We start from the raw sequence: 17,860 nt of genomic DNA on the forward strand, positions 1-17,860 counted from the left end.
AATCAAATTCCCAAAATACCTAATTCCTATCTTAACCTTTTCTAATAAAGATGGAAATGGAACATGGTGTATACCATGCACTCCTGAGGCTAGGATTCGAGATGTATATCTCGCTCATCCAAGTTCTCGCCATCACTCAAAATACATCCAACCAATCAACCTCTTTTCTCGCCGCCGTGCGACTAATCAAAAAAGCCTTTTTCATAAATGAAAGATATATTGTCTTAAGAGATACAAAACAATGTTTCGGCCACGATTGTTGAGTAGAGATAAATGACGCTTTTCCGAATGTAGATTTATAAATCCGTTCGATGTGTGGTATGCGTTCACTCCTCATCTGTTTTGGGTAAAATAATGTTTTCGTCGATTAATACAGTATGACTTTCGCTAAAATCGACCAACAAACAAACATTTTCTACCCAGAACTACGTAAGCCTTGATTTCTCTTTTGAGATACGTAGGAGCAGGATTTATAAATCTTGTCAGGCCCATTAATAAAAAACTTAGGTTTAGTCCTTCGTCCAAAAATCCAAAAACATTTCTTCTCTCTTCTATTCTTTCTTTCCCACCTAATAATTCGAAAAGCCTAATATTTTAACTAACACTAATGCACACAACTGACCTAATGGTTCCCGTTGAGTACAACGGACGTGAGGGGTGCTAATACCTTCCCCTTGCGTAATCGACTCCCGAACCCTGATATTGGTTGCGATGACCATATCTTATCCTTTCTTTTTGTCTTGGGTTTTATCGATATTTCCCCTTTCCTTTTTAGGAATAAATAAAGTTCGGTGGCGACTCTGTTCAGTCCATCATTGTGAGCGTGCGATCGCGCTTCGCTTTGAAGTCGTATCCCCATATTTTTCGAGGTGCGACAATTGGCATGGTAATGATGATGAGCATGGTAAGCAAGCATAAAAATAACATGGTGAACAATAATGATAATAAGCATAGTAATCAATACATGGCCATGGAAGAGGAGTAATAAAGGTACCCAGTGGAAGTTAGGTCCACTGCCCCTTGATTGTGAAGACAATGGAAGTGGAATGGTGCTTCCTTCTTGGTGCTTCAACTTCACTTCAAGAACTTGGTGAGAAAAGGAAGATGACTTGTGATGCTCTTGGCCTTGCTTGCAACGAAAATCCAATGCTTCTTTTAGGTTTAGGGTTTTTAGTCTTTTAAATATGGTGGATCACATGCTCGATGGGCTCAGAATAATGTGATTTGTCCATAAGCAAAAATAATGCCAAGTGAGGTGTAGAAAGAGGGCATGTGAAATGTTGTTATTTTAGGCAAGACTTAAGTGAATGAAATATTGCTGCATGACCCAAATGAGGTAACAAAAACGTGGGCTGGTTTGTGCTGCATGGTTTGGCAAGCAAGAAATTCATTTCAAAGTGATGACTTTGAGGCCATGTAACTTAATGAGCAAGCTACCAATTGATGAAATAATGCAAACAGTAGAAAGACCTCATGGAGCATAACATCTTTCATGTTGAGCACAAGTTGAAATGATGAGTGGAAAAAGGTGAAAAATGGCCTCAAAGTCATGTCACAACATTGCGAAACTGGTTGGGCCAGCTAGGCCTAAAATCTGCCTAGAAAATCAAGTCATGGTGCCCACTTTAAGTGAATGTATCTCTCAAACCATGGATCCAAATAAGATGATTCCAAAAGGAGGTGAAAGAGGACATGGCAAGGTATAATTATTGTGAAGAAAAAAAAATTCAAATGATGCCTTGAAGTGCAAGAAAACTGGCCAAGAAGTCTTGACAAACTTTGAAGGTTTTGAGACTTAGAAATTTTTCTAAGTGTCCTAAAAATATGTCCCACTTTGACTAAGCATAACTTTCTCAATCTTGATCCAAATGGAGCAAACTTTATATTTCTATAAAGCTTGGAACAAAAGGAACAACTTTCATGTTGGAGAAATTTTCAAATGAAGCTTTTATCTTGATGGAAAATGGGCTTAAAGTGAGTGCAACAACCATGAAAACTTGCCCTAAATGGAAAGTCAACCATTTCCAAATTAAGTAACTTTTCAATTCCTGATTAAATGATGAATCCATGATCCAACCTTGATAAAATTTCACATGTAGGATCCCCTAGGCATGAATTTTGAGATTCCACTCTCAAAATGTCAGGAGTTGACTTTTCTGGCCCCATAGTTGACTTTTCCCAAACTGTCTGATCCCGATTCCAGTGATCAATTGAAGCACTTCTGGCTCAAATAAAAAACTGATTTTTTGTATGTAGACCCTTGTGGACATATGGAGGGCCATGGAAAAGAGTTTCACCCAAGGAATCAGAAATAAACTGATTTTATACCAAACCCTAATTTTAGGGCAAAATGATCAAGAACTGATTGCACTGATTGCCAATGGATCTTTCTGAGATAATTGTGAATCTTCCTAGGCCAAGATGCCTCTCTAATCATGACATGGATGAGCCTCTCTACTTCCAACCAAACATTGCCTGTTGCAGGTAGCCATGAAACCCTAATTTATGATTAAATCCAGATGCACACTCTGAGAGCTATGAATCCTCCACTAATGAACTGAGGACCATAATAAGATACCTGGACCCCCTTGAGACTTATATACTTGGAGAATGAAGTCCAATTCTCAATCTTGCTTTGTGTGGGCTCCTTTTATCAAGGAGTGATCAATCACAAACTGATTCCCAAGTCACTAATGCAGTATGCAATGAGTATGACCTAGTATGATGCCAATGAAGTGCGAAACATAATCCCATGCTTCTAGGAAAAAATTGTAGGGTAAATTTTGGGGTATTACACCATGCACCATAGGTTTTTCTTTCTGTAAACGTATTATACAAATTGATGGTACATGGTTGTACGAGAAATACAAAGGAACATTACTGATGACAGTGACACAAGATGGAAACAACAACATTTTTCCAATCGCCTTTGCCCTTGTTGAAGGGGAGATTGCTGAGGGGTGGAGTTTTTTCCTAAGAAATCTCCGATTGCACGTTGCACCTCAGCCTAACTTATGTTTGATCTCTGAAAAACACCATTCAATCATTAGTGCATATAATAACATTGATAATGGCTGGCAAAATCCTATTTCGACGCATGTCTTTTATATTAGACATATTGCTCATAATTTCATGCGGGAAATCAAAGATAAGACGTTGCGGAAGAAGGTTGTCAATGCAGGTTATGCATTATCAGAACCTTCTTTCAAACACTACCGCGAAGAAATAAGATTGTCAAACAAAGATGCAATACGGTGGATCGACAGTATTCCATTTGAGAAGTGGACTAAGGCATACGACAACGGTCAACGTTGGGGTCACATGACAACAAATCTTGTGGAATCAATAAACTCTTTCTTCAAAGGCATCTATAACCTACCTATAACCGCTTTGGTGCAGGAAACATATTTCAGGCTAGGAGCGCTGTTTGAGACTAGACGTTCCAAATGGAGTTCAGCGTTGCAATCTGGGCAGTTGTTCAGTGATGCTTCAATGAAATTCATTAGACATGAAACTGCCAAAGCAAACACACATGTGGTTACGATATTTGACCGCACTAAAGGTTGATATAGTGTTGCCGAGTCCATGGATCACAATGAGAGCATACCGATGGGATAATACAGAGTCGAACTAGATGGAGATTGGTGCGACTGCAGAAAGTTCCAAGCCTTTCGTACGCTCTGCTCCCATGTCATTGCGGCATGTTCAAAGGTTCGAAGGGATCCATCCTACTTGCTACCTGACGTTTACAAAGTCACCAGCCTATCAAATGTTTATAAAATTAGTTTTTCCGTAGTGACAAAAGAGGATTACTGGCCAGAATATCAAGGGGACATCGTCTGGCACAACGAAGTTATGCGAATGAAGAAAAACGGTCGCCCAAATAGCACCCGGATTCAAACCAAAATGGATACGGCGAACAAAATGGTTAGATTATGTAGTTCATGCCGTCAACCAGGTCACAATCGTACTAACTGTCCTAGTGTTAGAACGAGAACAACCAGATAAATTCAAATGTACCTCTGTTGCAATATATGAAAAACTAAATTTATTTCATATTATAAGTTTGTGAGGAAATATCATTACATAAACAACAACACAAACAATTAAAACAACTACAATACAATGATTAAGCGATTACAACCATCAAAACAATTTTGAACATATAATTCATCATCCTATGAACGTCTCGGTCAGTCTTAATATCCATCCATTCACGCACTTCTCCATTTTGGTTGAACGTGGACACAAGCCATTGAATTCTTCTAATCCTTTCACCATCCTCAATTTCTCTATCTAATCAACTGTTTAACGTCCGATTAAGACGTTCAAACGAATCTATATTCCAAAGTCGAATCTTTATCGGAGACGCAACGACGGAAAATATTAAATCGATATTTCTCTTGTGAATGTATTCAGACATGGTTAAAACTCAAAAATTTGAAGGAGGGTGAAGTTGAATGAAAGAAAATATGGTTGTAGGGTAAGATTTGTGTGAAAAATATGGCTGAAGGACGAGATATTTATGCAGAGTAGATAAAAAATGCATGCGCCAAGAGGCTAGGTGCACTGACATCTCAAGACATGTAGGCGCCAGAGGCATTGACGCCTCTTCATAAGCCACATGCAGGCGCCATATTCATGAGGTTTCCAATGCAGGCGCCATAGCCATTGACGCCTCTTCATGAGGCTACCAATGCAGACACCATATGCATTGACACCTCATCTTGATTGAAAGTAGATGTGCTAGTTCATCTGATGCATCTGTTTTGAAATGTGGTTATTTTATTTTATTTTTAAAAATATAGTTATTTTAGAATTTATTTTAAAAATTGTGATTTGTTGTAAATATTAGATTGTAAATAGTAATTATTTCTATTAGTAATGAGGCCCATTAGTCAAAACCCATTAGGTTTTCTATTCTCTCTTATTTAAAGTATGTAGATGTAACATGTAAGAATAACCTTTTAATATATCAGTAAAATATTTTACAACATGGTATCAGAGCTCCCGATTTTGGGGGATTCGCTTCCGCCTAAACCCTAGCCACCTTGTAGCGGAGTCTTTTTTTTTACTGCAGCTTGCAGTTTGTTGTTGTTTTTGGGTGTTTGGGTCATTGTTGTTTTGTGTTGTAGCACATCGTGCTTCTTGTTTTTGTTCACTCATCTTTGAAACCCTAACCCATCCTGTTTCTTGGTTTGTTTTCTCTCGATTGTCCTTTCAATGGCTGAGATTATTCTTGACTCCATGAGTAAGCCTTCTGGTTCTGGATCTCTAGCAGTTACTGGTAAGAGTTTGTGTTCCCGGTCTCTTACTGTTTGTGGTAATATTCCTAAGAATGCGTGGATTCTTGACTCTGGTGCTACTAATCATATGACATTTGATTCCACATTATTATGCTCTTATACCACACCTTCGAGTATTCCTTATATCACTGTTGCTGATGGCTCTCATGCTTGTGTTGTTGGCACTGGAAATATTGACTTGCAACCTCCATTCCAGTTGCAATCTGTGCTTCATGTTCCCACACTTTCCCACAATTTAATTTCCATCCATAAGCTTACCCGTGATCTGAATTGTAAAGTAATTTTTTCTATGTCCCATTGTGTTTTTCAGGACCTTACCACGGGGCAGACGATTGGAATTGCTAAGGAAAAGGAAGGGTTATACTACTTCTCTGATGACCATCCAAAGGTATTGTCCTCCTGTTTCCAGTCTCAGTCTTCCTCTTCAGCCTCACAAATTTGGCTTCAGCACAAGCGTCTCGGTCATCCTCCATTTTATATAATTAAGTCTATGTTTCCGTCGTTGTTCTTACACCATTCTGTTGAGTCTTTTAAGTGTGATGTTTGTCAGTTGGCAAAACACAATCGTGTATCTTTTCCTTCCAGTTTTAATAAAAGTGATGAACCTTTTGATTTGATTCATTCTGATGTTTGGGGACCTGCCCCTACCTCTAATATTTTTGGTGCAAAATGGTTTGTCTCATTTATTGATGATTGTACTCGGGTAACTTGGATTTTCTTGATGAATACTAAATCCGAAGTACCACAAATATTTATCCAATTTTATAATATGGTACAAACGCAATTTGGGAAAGGCATAAAAAGAATTCGTTCTGACAATGGTAAAGAATATGTCAATCATACCTTTTCCAACTTCACTAGTAAACATGGCATTCTCCATGAATTCACATGTGTTGACACCCCACAACAAAACGGTGTCGCAGAAAGAAAAAATCGTCATTTACTTGAAGTTGCTAGATCTCTCCTTTTTCAAATGTCTGTTCCTACCTCTTATTGGGGTGAGGCAATTCTTACTGCTGCCTATCTGATTAACCGGGTCCTATCTCGAGTGTTAGGTAATAAAAGTCCTGCCCAATTTATGCTTTCACGTTTTCCATCTGTTCCTATCTTACACACTCTTGAGTCTCGCATTTTTGGTTGTGTTGCTTTTGTTCATGTTCACAAACAATATCGCAACAAATTGGACCCCCGTGCTGTCAGATGTATCTTTCTGGGTTATGCACCCAACAAAAGAGGGTACAAATGTTATCATCCTCCGAGTCGAAAATTCTTTGTCTCCAAAGATGTCACCTTTCATGAAAATGTGTCATATTTCACTCGTTCTCAGTCTCAGGGGGAGAACATAAGTGACTTAGAGTCAGAGTCTGAGTCTGAGTCCGAGTTTCTGATCCTTGGTCCTAGCCTCCCTAGAACACCTATCAGTGTTCCCTCTCTTGAACCCGAGTTGTCACCTAGTTTGAGTTTGAGTCCTAGTTCAACACCTGAATCTGAGCCAGTAAGTGTTCCTGGTCCTTCAAGGCCTTCTGTTTTACAGGAATCAGCACCTCCAACACCAACTCTAGTGTATCAGAGAAGAAGTAAACCTGACCTTCTCCAGAAACAAATTCAATCGCCTGAACCGGAGGTAAGTACTGAAAATGATTCCTCTAGTGATGATTGTGCCATTTCTGATACTTGTGACACTAATCCAGTTGATTTACCCATTGCTTTGAGGAAGGATAAAAGATCTTGTCCCTCCCTATATCGACACCCTATCTCTCAATATGTCTCCACTAAACATCTTTCCACACAATATCAAAGTTTTATTGCAGCTGTTGATTCTGTGAAAATCCCATCATCTGTTGAAGAAGCATTGCAAAATAGAAATTGGGTCCAAGCTATGGATGAGGAAATGAGAGCACTTGAAAAAAATGGTACTTGGGAGATTATTGAAAGGAAAAGAGACAAAAGTCCAGTTGGATGCAGATGGATCTATACTGTAAAGTACAAATCTGATGGTACACTTGATCGGTACAAAGCAAGACTAGTGGCAAAAGGTTATACTCAGACGTATGGTATTGATTATGAGGAGACATTTGCCCCAGTGGCAAAGATGAATACTGTTCGAATTTTACTATCTCTTGCTGCTTCATGTGGATGGGAATTGCAACAGTTTGATGTTAAAAATGCGTTCTTGCATGGAGACTTAGAGGAAGAAGTGTATATGGAGATTCCACCAGGTGTTGGCATAACAAATGGAGCTAACAAGGTGTGCAGATTGAAGAAAGCCTTATATGGACTAAAGCAGTCCCCTCGGGCATGGTTTGGAAGATTCACAAAGGCAATGAAGTGTTTGGGCTATAAGCAAAGTCAAGGAGACCACACTTTATTTTTTAAACATTCACAAGGAGGAAAACTGACTGTACTTCTTGTGTATGTTGATGATATTATTGTTACAGGAGATGATTTGATTGAGAGACATTTCCTCAAAGAGAAATTATCAGCAGAGTTTGAGATGAAAAACCTTGGGCAACTCAAGTATTTCTTGGGAATTGAGGTAGCCTACTCAAAGCAAGGCATCTTTATTTCTCAAAGGAAGTATGTGCTTGATCTTTTGCAGGAAACTGGCAAACTTGGATGCAAACCTGCAAGTGTTCCCATTGAACAAAATCATAGGATAAGCTTTGAGGAGGAAAGTGACAAAGTTGACAAGGGTCAATATCAGAGATTAGTGGGAAAATTGATTTACTTGGCACACACTAGACCAGATTTGGCATATGCAGTCAGTGTGGTGAGCCAATTCATGCATGATCCGAGGGTGAGACATTTGCAGGCTGTAGACCGCGTTCTACAATATCTTAAAGCAAGACTTTTGTTTAAAAGAGGTGGAAATCTAACTATGGAGACTTACATTGATGCGGATTATGCTGGATCAGTGAGTGACAGAAGATCTACGTCAGGCTATTGTACTTTTCTGTGTGGTAACCTTGTAGCTTGGAAGAGTAAGAAGCAAAGTGTAGTTGCTCGATCAAGCGTCGAGGCAGAATTTAGAGCTATGGCACTAGGAATTTGTGAGCTATTGTGGATGAAACAAATTCTAGAAGACTTGAAGATACAATGTGAAGGTCCTATGAAATTGTTTTGTGACAATAAATCGGCTATTAGTATTGCTCATAATCCTGTTCAGCATGACAGGACTAAACACATTGAGATTGACCGACATTTTATCAAAGAGAAGTTGGATAGTGGACTGATAACTACATCTTACGTTCCTTCCGGGCATCAGCTGGCAGATGTGTTAACAAAAGGCTTACCAACAGAAAGATTCAGGCAACTTACTTGCAAGCTGGGAATGATAGATATCCATTCACCAGCTTGAGGGGGAGTGTTGTAAATATTAGATTGTAAATAGTAATTATTTCTATTAGTAATGAGGCCCATTAGTCAAAACCCATTAGGTTTTCTATTCTCTCTTATTTAAAGTATGTAGATGTAACATGTAAGAATAACCTTTTAATATATCAGTAAAATATTTTACAACATGATTATTTTAAAAAAAAATCAGAAACTGGATAATTGTAAAAACTACTCCCTCCGTTTCTTTATAAGTGTCACTTTCTTGTAAAAAAATTGTTTCTTTTTAATTGTCACTTGCAAAATTCAAGGTAATATTAATTGCAATTTTGTCAAAATTACCCCTAGATAATGATTGGAGAGAGAGAAAAAATAAAGTGGATATAATAAATAATTAAGGGTATTATAGGTAAAAGAAGAATTATTGTTTGAAAAGTAATAATAATGATTAACTTCCTTGGTAGGTGTAAAAAATCAAAAAAATGACACTTAAAAAGGAACCGAATGAGTAATGTGAAAAATTCAAAGACATTTTTTTTTTCTTTCAAAAAGAGGGTCGGTGCCCAAAACAACAACAGTTACTCCATTACATCTCTCCTAGTTTCCGTACCAACAATATCCGCTAAATAGATCTCACTCCGACTTGTCGCTCCTATCATTACCATTCCATCAATGCATCTGTAATAGACAATGCACCATTATTTGTTCCAGTCCAGATGCATAAGTCTTCTTCCTTAGTATAACCAGGAAGCGGGATAGCCTTAGGAATAATGTTATTCATCATTGTTCATGAACGACCTCCATAATAATATAGCCTCCATAATGATGTGTCTCTTATTATCAGGGAGGCCTACTTCAATGAACACATTGTTCATGAACGACCAACTCATCATATCATAGGCCTTTGCTAGATCGATCTTGATTGCAAAATAACCTTTTTTTTTTACCTTTGAGTATGTTCATGCGGTGAATCATTTCATGGGAAGCAACTATGTTCTCATGAATATTTCTGTTGGGGATGAATCCCGTTTGATAAGGAGAAACAATCTCATTGATACACATGTTTAGTTTGTTCACTATTATTTTTCTAAGCACCTTGTAGTTTGTCCCAAATTATGGGCGATAGACAGTACATTTTGATTTTGAAAATGGAGACCAATTCCAAAAACTAATATCAAAATTCAAAACTACAATTAAAACTCCAAAAAATCAAATTCATGACTTATATCTACACAATATTCTTGTCATTCATTTTGATCTGCTGAAATCCAAATATTTGATTTGATACTATATGTTTTAAGTTTTTCAAGGAAATGAATATGTTAGCCACATAATTGAAAAATAACCTAAAATAATGTGAATTCTATTTAATCATGATTTAACAGTATCGTATTCATTATCAGACTTTATTTAACAAAGTTTAACGGCGCCAAATTTTCTATACACTCTACCTAATACACCCTCAAAGAAAGGATTATGCATATGTTAACATGGTTGTGAGACCCCTATTCACAAAGGCTCCAAAAACAAACTAGCTTTAGGATACAAACCAGCATCTTTGAGAGACATTCTCATTTGATCAACACCATAAACTCTTTTAGGAAAATTTGATACCAGTCTATAGTTCCCAAGTCCAGCCAGACCTAATGAATCAATATATGAAAAAATGGACTGAATTTTGTCACTGCATAGGAAAGTATGTTCTCTTCTTTCCCCATTTGGAAACCTTATGAGTATCTGCAACACAAAGTTACACAAACATATATACTAATTAAGCTCAACAACACAAGCTAGTAAGTTTTGACATGTTTCTTTGTTAGTGCAGGATTAAAATTCATTACCTGTGCAACTTGAGTCTCTTTCCCTCTACCTGCAATTCCCTTGTCTTTTTTCTCACCAGTTGGTTCATTTCCTGTTTTGTTTTGATAATGAAATTTACTGACATTTATAGGATTGATGTTTAACTTCTGAGTTTCCACTGACTTCTGAACTCTCTCTTTTGAGGGTAAGCTTCTGAGCTTTTCTTTTTCCTGCATATAGGTAAGATTGTTAGTTTACTATTTGGAAATAGGTAATTTCATATAAGAGGGTTTTAAATAACGGTCACAGTCACCATCACGGCCGCGTAAAGGCTTTCGTGATATGTCGTGACATGATTGCAGTCGTCGCGGTATAATTTAACCATAGTTTAATCTTTATCATAAAGTTTTTATAAATAACAGTATGGATATCGGCACCTTCCGAGACCGTTTTCGCGATAACCGACCTTATACACATTGAAAAACCTAAATCCTAAACCCTAAAAAAATTGAAAAACCTTGTCAATTTGCAAAGCCTTAAGATATGCAGCATCTTGTTCTTCTCTGAGCCTACGATCTGCACGAATCTTTTCATTTCGCTTAGCTTTAGCACCACCAAAAGCCAACCCTTGTTCTTCCAATGTTGTTTGTAGAATCTCCACTAGCTCTGCTGGTGAGAGTGGTCCCTCTAGCTGAACACACAGACACATAGAATTGCAAATAAAAGAAAGAAAATTGTGAAAGAGTGTAATATATAAACAGTAACAAAACTATATACATTCATTCTTAAGAACATCTTGGATTTTAAAGGAAATAGTGTTAGAGGGAGTAATCAAACCCCAAGAATTCAACCAACCTGTTGCAGCACCATTATGCTATCACTAGGATTAGGGCTTATGACAGCACAACAAGGAAAGCTAGAAGGTCTCAATGTTGAAGCCATTTGCAAACCCTCTCCTCTATCTGCAACTGCACCCCAACAAACAAAATTCACATCAAGAAACTGAATCACTAGCTCCGAACACAGGGTTTCCTTGCAGAAAACGTTTGCAAAAGGGTGATCCGGTGAATGAAGATACATGAACACAAACTTTTGATCTTGTTCTGCTAACTTCATAGCTTCAACAAAACAACAAGCATAAAAGAAGGGATGTTTGGTGCCATATTGTTGCTCAAAGTTGTTTAGAAAAGTCCACTCTTCTGAAGTTGCTAAAATATCTTGTGGTTCTGGAGAGTCTAGAGTTTGCATTGGAAAATTTGCGTTTTGATTTCTTCTTCTTCTTCCTAATCCCACGAAGCTCATTATGCTTCGTGGAAGGTTTGTCATTCGGCGAATCATCCTGTGATCCCTAACTGTTTATGACATTTGTTCACAATGCTCTATCTGAAAATTGTTCTATCTATAGTTTGTTCTTGCTAGTTATTGTGATTATCACAAGGTTTTTCTCTGATAGTTTTATCTTCTTCTTTTTCTAAAGAACATATGCAAGAGGGTTGTATAAGAATTTTGAAATGTCATGTCACTTATTTTCTTTTATCCTTCTTTGACAGAGTATACCGAAGATTCTTTGCTTATGGCTAAATCTTCCATTCATTTTTCAAAATTCTACTTAACATCAAATTACTTTTACTTTATGTGTAAGGCCATAATAGATGCAGGGATATGGTCAATAATATGGTATCAAACTTTTTTCACTCTTATTTTTTTTTTATTGATCACTGTCGTATCCCAAAATTTGCCTTCTCCATTTCATCTTTCTCACTCAACCTATGACTTGAGATTCATCTGTATCCATTCGTGCTTCATTCATATGCATCATACATCCATGTTAATACAAGTATCATAGATTCAAAGCTGGTGGTTGACTCAAACCAGAGTTTTGTTTTGAGGATTGGAAAATTGATCATCATAAGGAGTGCAAACCTTAATTTCATGATCTTGATTCATGGAGTTCACGTCATGAAATTCATTTATATATCCCAAACCCTAATTCTTGGTGTTTGAGCTCTAGGTAGCTGCATCCTGGTATTCATTGTGCATAAATCCTAATTCTTGCTTTGGGATATTCTTTGTTCATGTAGCTTGCTTTGGACGATCTTGAAACCTTGAGTTTATGGGTTATCTGGTGAGCTTGCTTATAAAGCCCGGTTGCTTGTTTTGTTATCCTTATTCCGCGAATCTTGTGAAACCCTAGTTCATAGATTGGGCTATTTGGCCTTTGTATTTTGATTCATGCCATTATTCCTTGGTATCTTCCATCAAGCTTAATCATCTTTCGGCTAACGTTTGCTACGTGGTTATGTGTTTAGAGATCCATTTCATACAAGGCCTTGTTCCATCCATAGTTACGCATATTCTCATTCACGTTCATGGTGCATTGATTCATGCCATATTCATTGGTTCATATTCCACGATATATTTATTGATCCATCGAATTTTTAGTTCATAGTATATTGACAAATCCATTTGTTCTCAATACATGCTTTAGAGATGAGTTTCAAATTTGAAGTTTTTGAGGGAAAATTGCGTTTTGAGATACAAACAAATTTTTTATCCCAATTCTTCATTATATTTAAGTATCAAATTACATAGTACATACACAAATTAGTTAGTAAGGTTGACTAAAGTCAAACGCTGTTCTCTAATAAGTTCGTCCCTATTTTTTTTTGGATTCTTCTTATTCCACCATAATACATCTAGCTATTAACCACTAACCAAGTAATTCAGGATAATTCTCTTTTTTCTAGTATTAACTTGACTTCGATTTCACTAATTAACTAAGACACCAACCAAAGGATGCTTCTTTCAAAAATGACGATTACTTAGTCGGAGAGCTTCGTTTATATTGACGTACAACTGTTCCTGCAAGGATTCGGGAGATGTGGAAATCTTCATGGGATCTCAAATTTTTGTCGAATACCATTTAACAAGACCTTGCAGAATTAATTAATTAATTGGATTAGCTTCACCAAATCAATAAATCCATTCATTAACAGTTATTTACCTAAGGGGATAAAGTTGTCTAACTGTCATATAACAGAAGACTAATTCACAAACAGATAGCAGCAGGTCATGAAATACATTCAACATATTTTTTAAACAGGGATGGCTTTGTCTCCATCATAACACATAGAATTTATAACGATTCCATCAAGTTACCATTGCAGTAATTATCCAACAGTTATTTTTCTCTTTTACCAAATTCAAAATTCAAAATTTTCACTCTCCCTCTCGCATATCATTACTTAACCGTGTCCACGTTTTTTAAAATCCTCATTCCTCTCTTGCAAGAAAACTACCCTAAATCTCGCTCTCTCTTATGAAAGTAAAAAACCCCCTCAAAGGCTTAATCGTCCTTAAACCTCCTTATCACCACCTTTCAAACATTCATCAATGAAACCCATCTCTACAAGAAAAAGGATCAAAACTTGTACAAGAAAGAATGACACTCCTCATGTGGTATACTCTGATATTGATTCCTCTGATAATTAAACCTATGTCAATAGTGACACTCATAGAAGATACACAAATTTATTTGTTTCTAGAAATGTGTTGTCTAAAAGAGGAATCATCTTTGACATAGAAGATGAAGACCTTGTTCTTACTAAGAAGATCGGGTGCATAATAACGGATAGAATAAAATATTTTGTTATAATTAGTCATAATTAGTTTCCTATAAGTATGTTGTATCATAATTAGATAGTTGATCAAATGTTACAATTGATGTATATATATTTTATTCAGATCAATGAGAAGGACACAATTTCCATTATCTTACATGATATCAATCCTAATCGATCACTCTCTCTAAAAAAAATCTTCTTCTCCCTCATTACAGTCCGCCGCAACATGTTTCTTCTCCCTCCTTGAAATCTGTCGCCGCAACAGGACCATCGTCCTCTGTATCGCCGCCGCCGAACACGAGAAACACTCTATTCTCTTGCCTTCCGCCTCTGTTCGCACCGCCGCCTGCAGCCATGTCTGATTCAGACCATTCAGAACACAGTGACACTGATACCCACAAATCCGCTGATACTGGTGATTCTAGCCAGCCTAAAAACACCACGTTTCGAGGTTCTAAATCGGAGTTTCATCCCACTCTTGCTGTCTCCAATATTAGGAACCACATTCCTATCATTCTTGAGATGGAAAAGATCAATATGGTACCCGAGCCGAACTTTTCCGCATCCATGCTTGCTCACATCGAGTCCTGCATCACATCGTTCCATCTATCAAAAAAGAGCCACCAGCCGTTACCGACGCAAACCATGAACAATGGTCCACTCTTGATGCCACCGTTCTTCAGTGGATTTATTCCACTATTTCTACCGATTTGCTGACCACTATTCTGGAACCCAACTCCACTGCAATGGAAGCATGAAATCGCTTGAAAGATATTTTTCAGGACAACCAAAATGCTCGAGCTGTCACTCTTGAGCAAGAGTTTTCTAACACCCGTATGGAGGATTTTCCCAATGTCTCTGCTTACTATCAGCGTCTTCAGGAATTCTAGGATAACGTCTTCAGATGTATGCAACCTCTACCTCATCTCAGATACCGACAAACATTGAGACCACAATGCACACTATGTCACTCCACATTCCTGACAATCAGTGGTACATGGACACGGGCGCAACATCTCACACAGCCGCATCACAAGGTAATCTCTCGTCTTATTTTCCAGTAAGTAATTCAAATCAGAAAGTCATTGTTGGTAGTGGCCTTGGAATTCCAATTCACGGCACCGGAAACACACAAATAACCACATCTCACCAACCACTTCACCTTAACCATGTCCTGCACGAAGGAGAAGGGCGATCCAAAATGTAGCGGAATTTAAAAAAGTTCTCCTTTAGAGATCCTTACGAATGAGCATGATCAGTGATAGAATCATTACCTCTTGTGGCGATTGTAACCTTTGATGAAGATCTACGGAGCGATCACGAACGTTGAATGATGACAACGCCTCTACTCAGTCCACACGAACGGATTCCTTCAATCTCAGTGCTAGCTGCTACGAATGAAGGCTTTGAGTGTGTGAGAGAGAGAAACGAAATTGCAACTGCACAAATGCTTCTGCACAAGGGTTCTATTTATAGAACCACTTGTGTGGGCTGCAAGCTAAAAAAGCCACTTAAGAGCGCCCATTTTTACCGATAAAATATGGCTATTGGAAAGCTTGTATGCGTATACATATCAACTCAGTTGATAAAGGTGTTTGGGACATCATCATCAATGGTCTTAATCAAATTATAATGACCAATGGTGAAGGTGTTGTCATACCAAAACCGGAAGAAGAATGTAATGATAATGATAAGAAATTGTGGTCACATGATTGAGAGGCACAAAATATTCTCATATCCGCACTTGGTGTTGATGAATATTATCGTGTTTCCCATTGTGAAACCGTCAAAGCTATGTGGGACGAATTAAAATTTTCCCATGATGGAACTAATAAAGTCAAGCAAGTTAGGATCAATACCTTGAATCAAGAGTTTGAACTATTTCGCATGAAGCATGGTGAAACCATTACCGACATAAAAAAGAGGTTCACACATCTTATAAATCGGTTGAATGCTCTAGGTAAGCCTATTTCCAATGACATTTCTACTAATAAAGTCTTGATGTGTCTTAATAGGGAATGGTAACCTAACGTCACTTTAATCAAAGAAGCGAATGATCTTAAAACACTTGATCTCACAACTTTATTTGACAAGCTAAAAGAACATGAGCAAGAACTCACTTGCTTGGAAAAACATGAAAAAGAGTATGAGAAGAAGATGGAGAAGGAGAAAGGTAAAGACAAAGAGGTAGAAAATAAGTTTATTGCTCTGAAGGCTTCAAGTTCAAAGTCCTCAACCAAGGAAAAGTGATTGTAAAACAAGAGATGACGAGAATTCTGATGATGAAGAGATGAGGTTGTTCGTCAAAAGGTACCATAGATATATAAGGAAAAATGGAGTCAATCACTCCGACAAGAACCTAATCAACTTTAGAAGGCTATCAAACTCCTCAAATGAAGATGAGAATAAGAAGGGTAAACTTAGAAGTTCATGTTACAATTATGGAAAAGTCGGTCATTATAGACTAGATTGTCATATGATCAAGAAAGACATAGAAAGGCAATCACAAGAAATATAGAAAGTCTAGAAGAGCCTATCTTTCTTGGGAGAGTGAAATTGATTCCTCAAGTGATGAAATCTCAAGTTCAAGTGTCGAATCGGCCAAGCTTTGCTTCATGTTTAACAAAAAGAAGAAGAAGAAGAATGTAAGTCATTCTAAGCTTGAATTTATTAATGAATCATCTTATTCTCAATTACAAAAAGCTTTTGAAAATATACATAGAAAATTCATAGACGCGTTTTAAAATATTAGATTCAAACAAAAGAATCTTTTCACATTTAGAAGCTAAAGTTTTAGAAATCGAAAATAATATGGAAGCTCTTAAGCAGTTTATGGTAGATATTCAAAAAGACAAGAATGAGGATGAAAAACCTTCATGGTTTGGGTGTGAAATTATCACATTTGGCAAAAATAGGTAAATACTCTTCAAGCTATATTAGACAAGGCTTTACAACCAAAGATTACTTTTGCTATTTATACTACCAAATATAAAAGTATAACTTTGTTGAAAAGGATCAAATAGCAAAAGTCTCTCTTCTCACAATTTAACTTGTCATTATTGTTGCAAGAAAGGTCACACTATTGAAAAATTCAAGTTTGAGACTTTTTGTTCCTAAATGTATTTTTCAATGGTTGCCTAAAAGAAACCAAGGTTTCACTCACCCTCAAGGACCCAATGAAGATTGGGTACCTAGCATTTTTTGTTGATCTTGCAGCATAAATGTCTTGGCTCTATGAAGAGAGTATGGGATCTAGTTTGAGTATGCTCAAGACATATGGCAAGTGACATCTCCCTATTTAATTGACTTTATAGCAAGGAAGAAGGGTTGTGTGACCAAGGAAGATAACAACTAGTGTTCATTAATTAGTAAAAGTGTGTAGATTACTTTTAATGTTTCATATCCGAGAAATGTCGGAAAAAGTATTTTGTTTCATGATGTAGGTACATCTTTAAAAGACATACTCAAGTATATAAAATAATAGATTGATCAACCTAAGATGATGGGACCCAAGGAGAAGCAAGATAACTATCATGAAAATGACAAGAGTGAAAGTCCAATCAAAAGGATGATCATCAAATCAATAACTTTCTTAAATACATTACAAATCACATTATCTGGTACTTTGTCAAAGTGAAAAGTGGTAAGAGCGTTGATACCAAAAGGTTTTGTGGCATGTTTTTCATTTATTCTAACTTTCGTTCGAGAGTTCATTGTGGAATGCAAGTGCATCCTCCCTCATTCGTAGGGTGCGGTAATATCGTTTCAATTTTCGATTTGTAAGTAAGTCCTTTCTTT

At 37.1% G+C, this 17,860-nt stretch overlaps 1 protein-coding gene across 1 annotated transcript; it reads right to left on the reverse strand.

Annotated features, from left to right (window-relative positions):
• Nucleotides 1–10,013: 10,013 nt before the first annotated feature.
• LOC127073952 (plant UBX domain-containing protein 10) lies at nt 10,014–12,018 on the reverse strand. The gene is made up of 4 exons (XM_051015200.1): nt 11,295–12,018; nt 10,957–11,130; nt 10,481–10,669; nt 10,014–10,376 (listed from the first exon to the last, which is right to left on the reverse strand). The coding sequence occupies exons 1-4, from the start codon at nt 11,775–11,777 to the stop codon at nt 10,149–10,151; spliced, it is 1,074 nt and encodes a 357-aa protein (XP_050871157.1). The 5' UTR covers nt 11,778–12,018; the 3' UTR covers nt 10,014–10,148.
• Between the last annotated feature and the right edge of the window lie 5,842 nt (nt 12,019–17,860).

Source organism: Lathyrus oleraceus, chromosome 4, assembly GCF_024323335.1.
Source record: "Lathyrus oleraceus cultivar Zhongwan6 chromosome 4, CAAS_Psat_ZW6_1.0, whole genome shotgun sequence".
NCBI classification, from domain to species: domain Eukaryota; kingdom Viridiplantae; phylum Streptophyta; class Magnoliopsida; order Fabales; family Fabaceae; genus Lathyrus; species Lathyrus oleraceus.

Bases quoted from the DNA above. Each gene is read 5' to 3' on its own strand.
- LOC127073952 (XM_051015200.1), bottom strand. From the start codon at position 11,777: ATGATTCGCCGAATGACAAACCTTCCACGAAGCATAATGAGCTTCGTG. The intron at 10,670-10,956 runs GTTTTTCAATTT...ACCTATATGCAG, and splicing joins AGGCTTTGCAAATTGACAAG to GAAAAAGAAAAGCTCAGAAG. The intron at 10,377-10,480 runs GTAATGAATTTT...TTTGTGTTGCAG, and splicing joins AAGAGACTCAAGTTGCACAG to ATACTCATAAGGTTTCCAAA.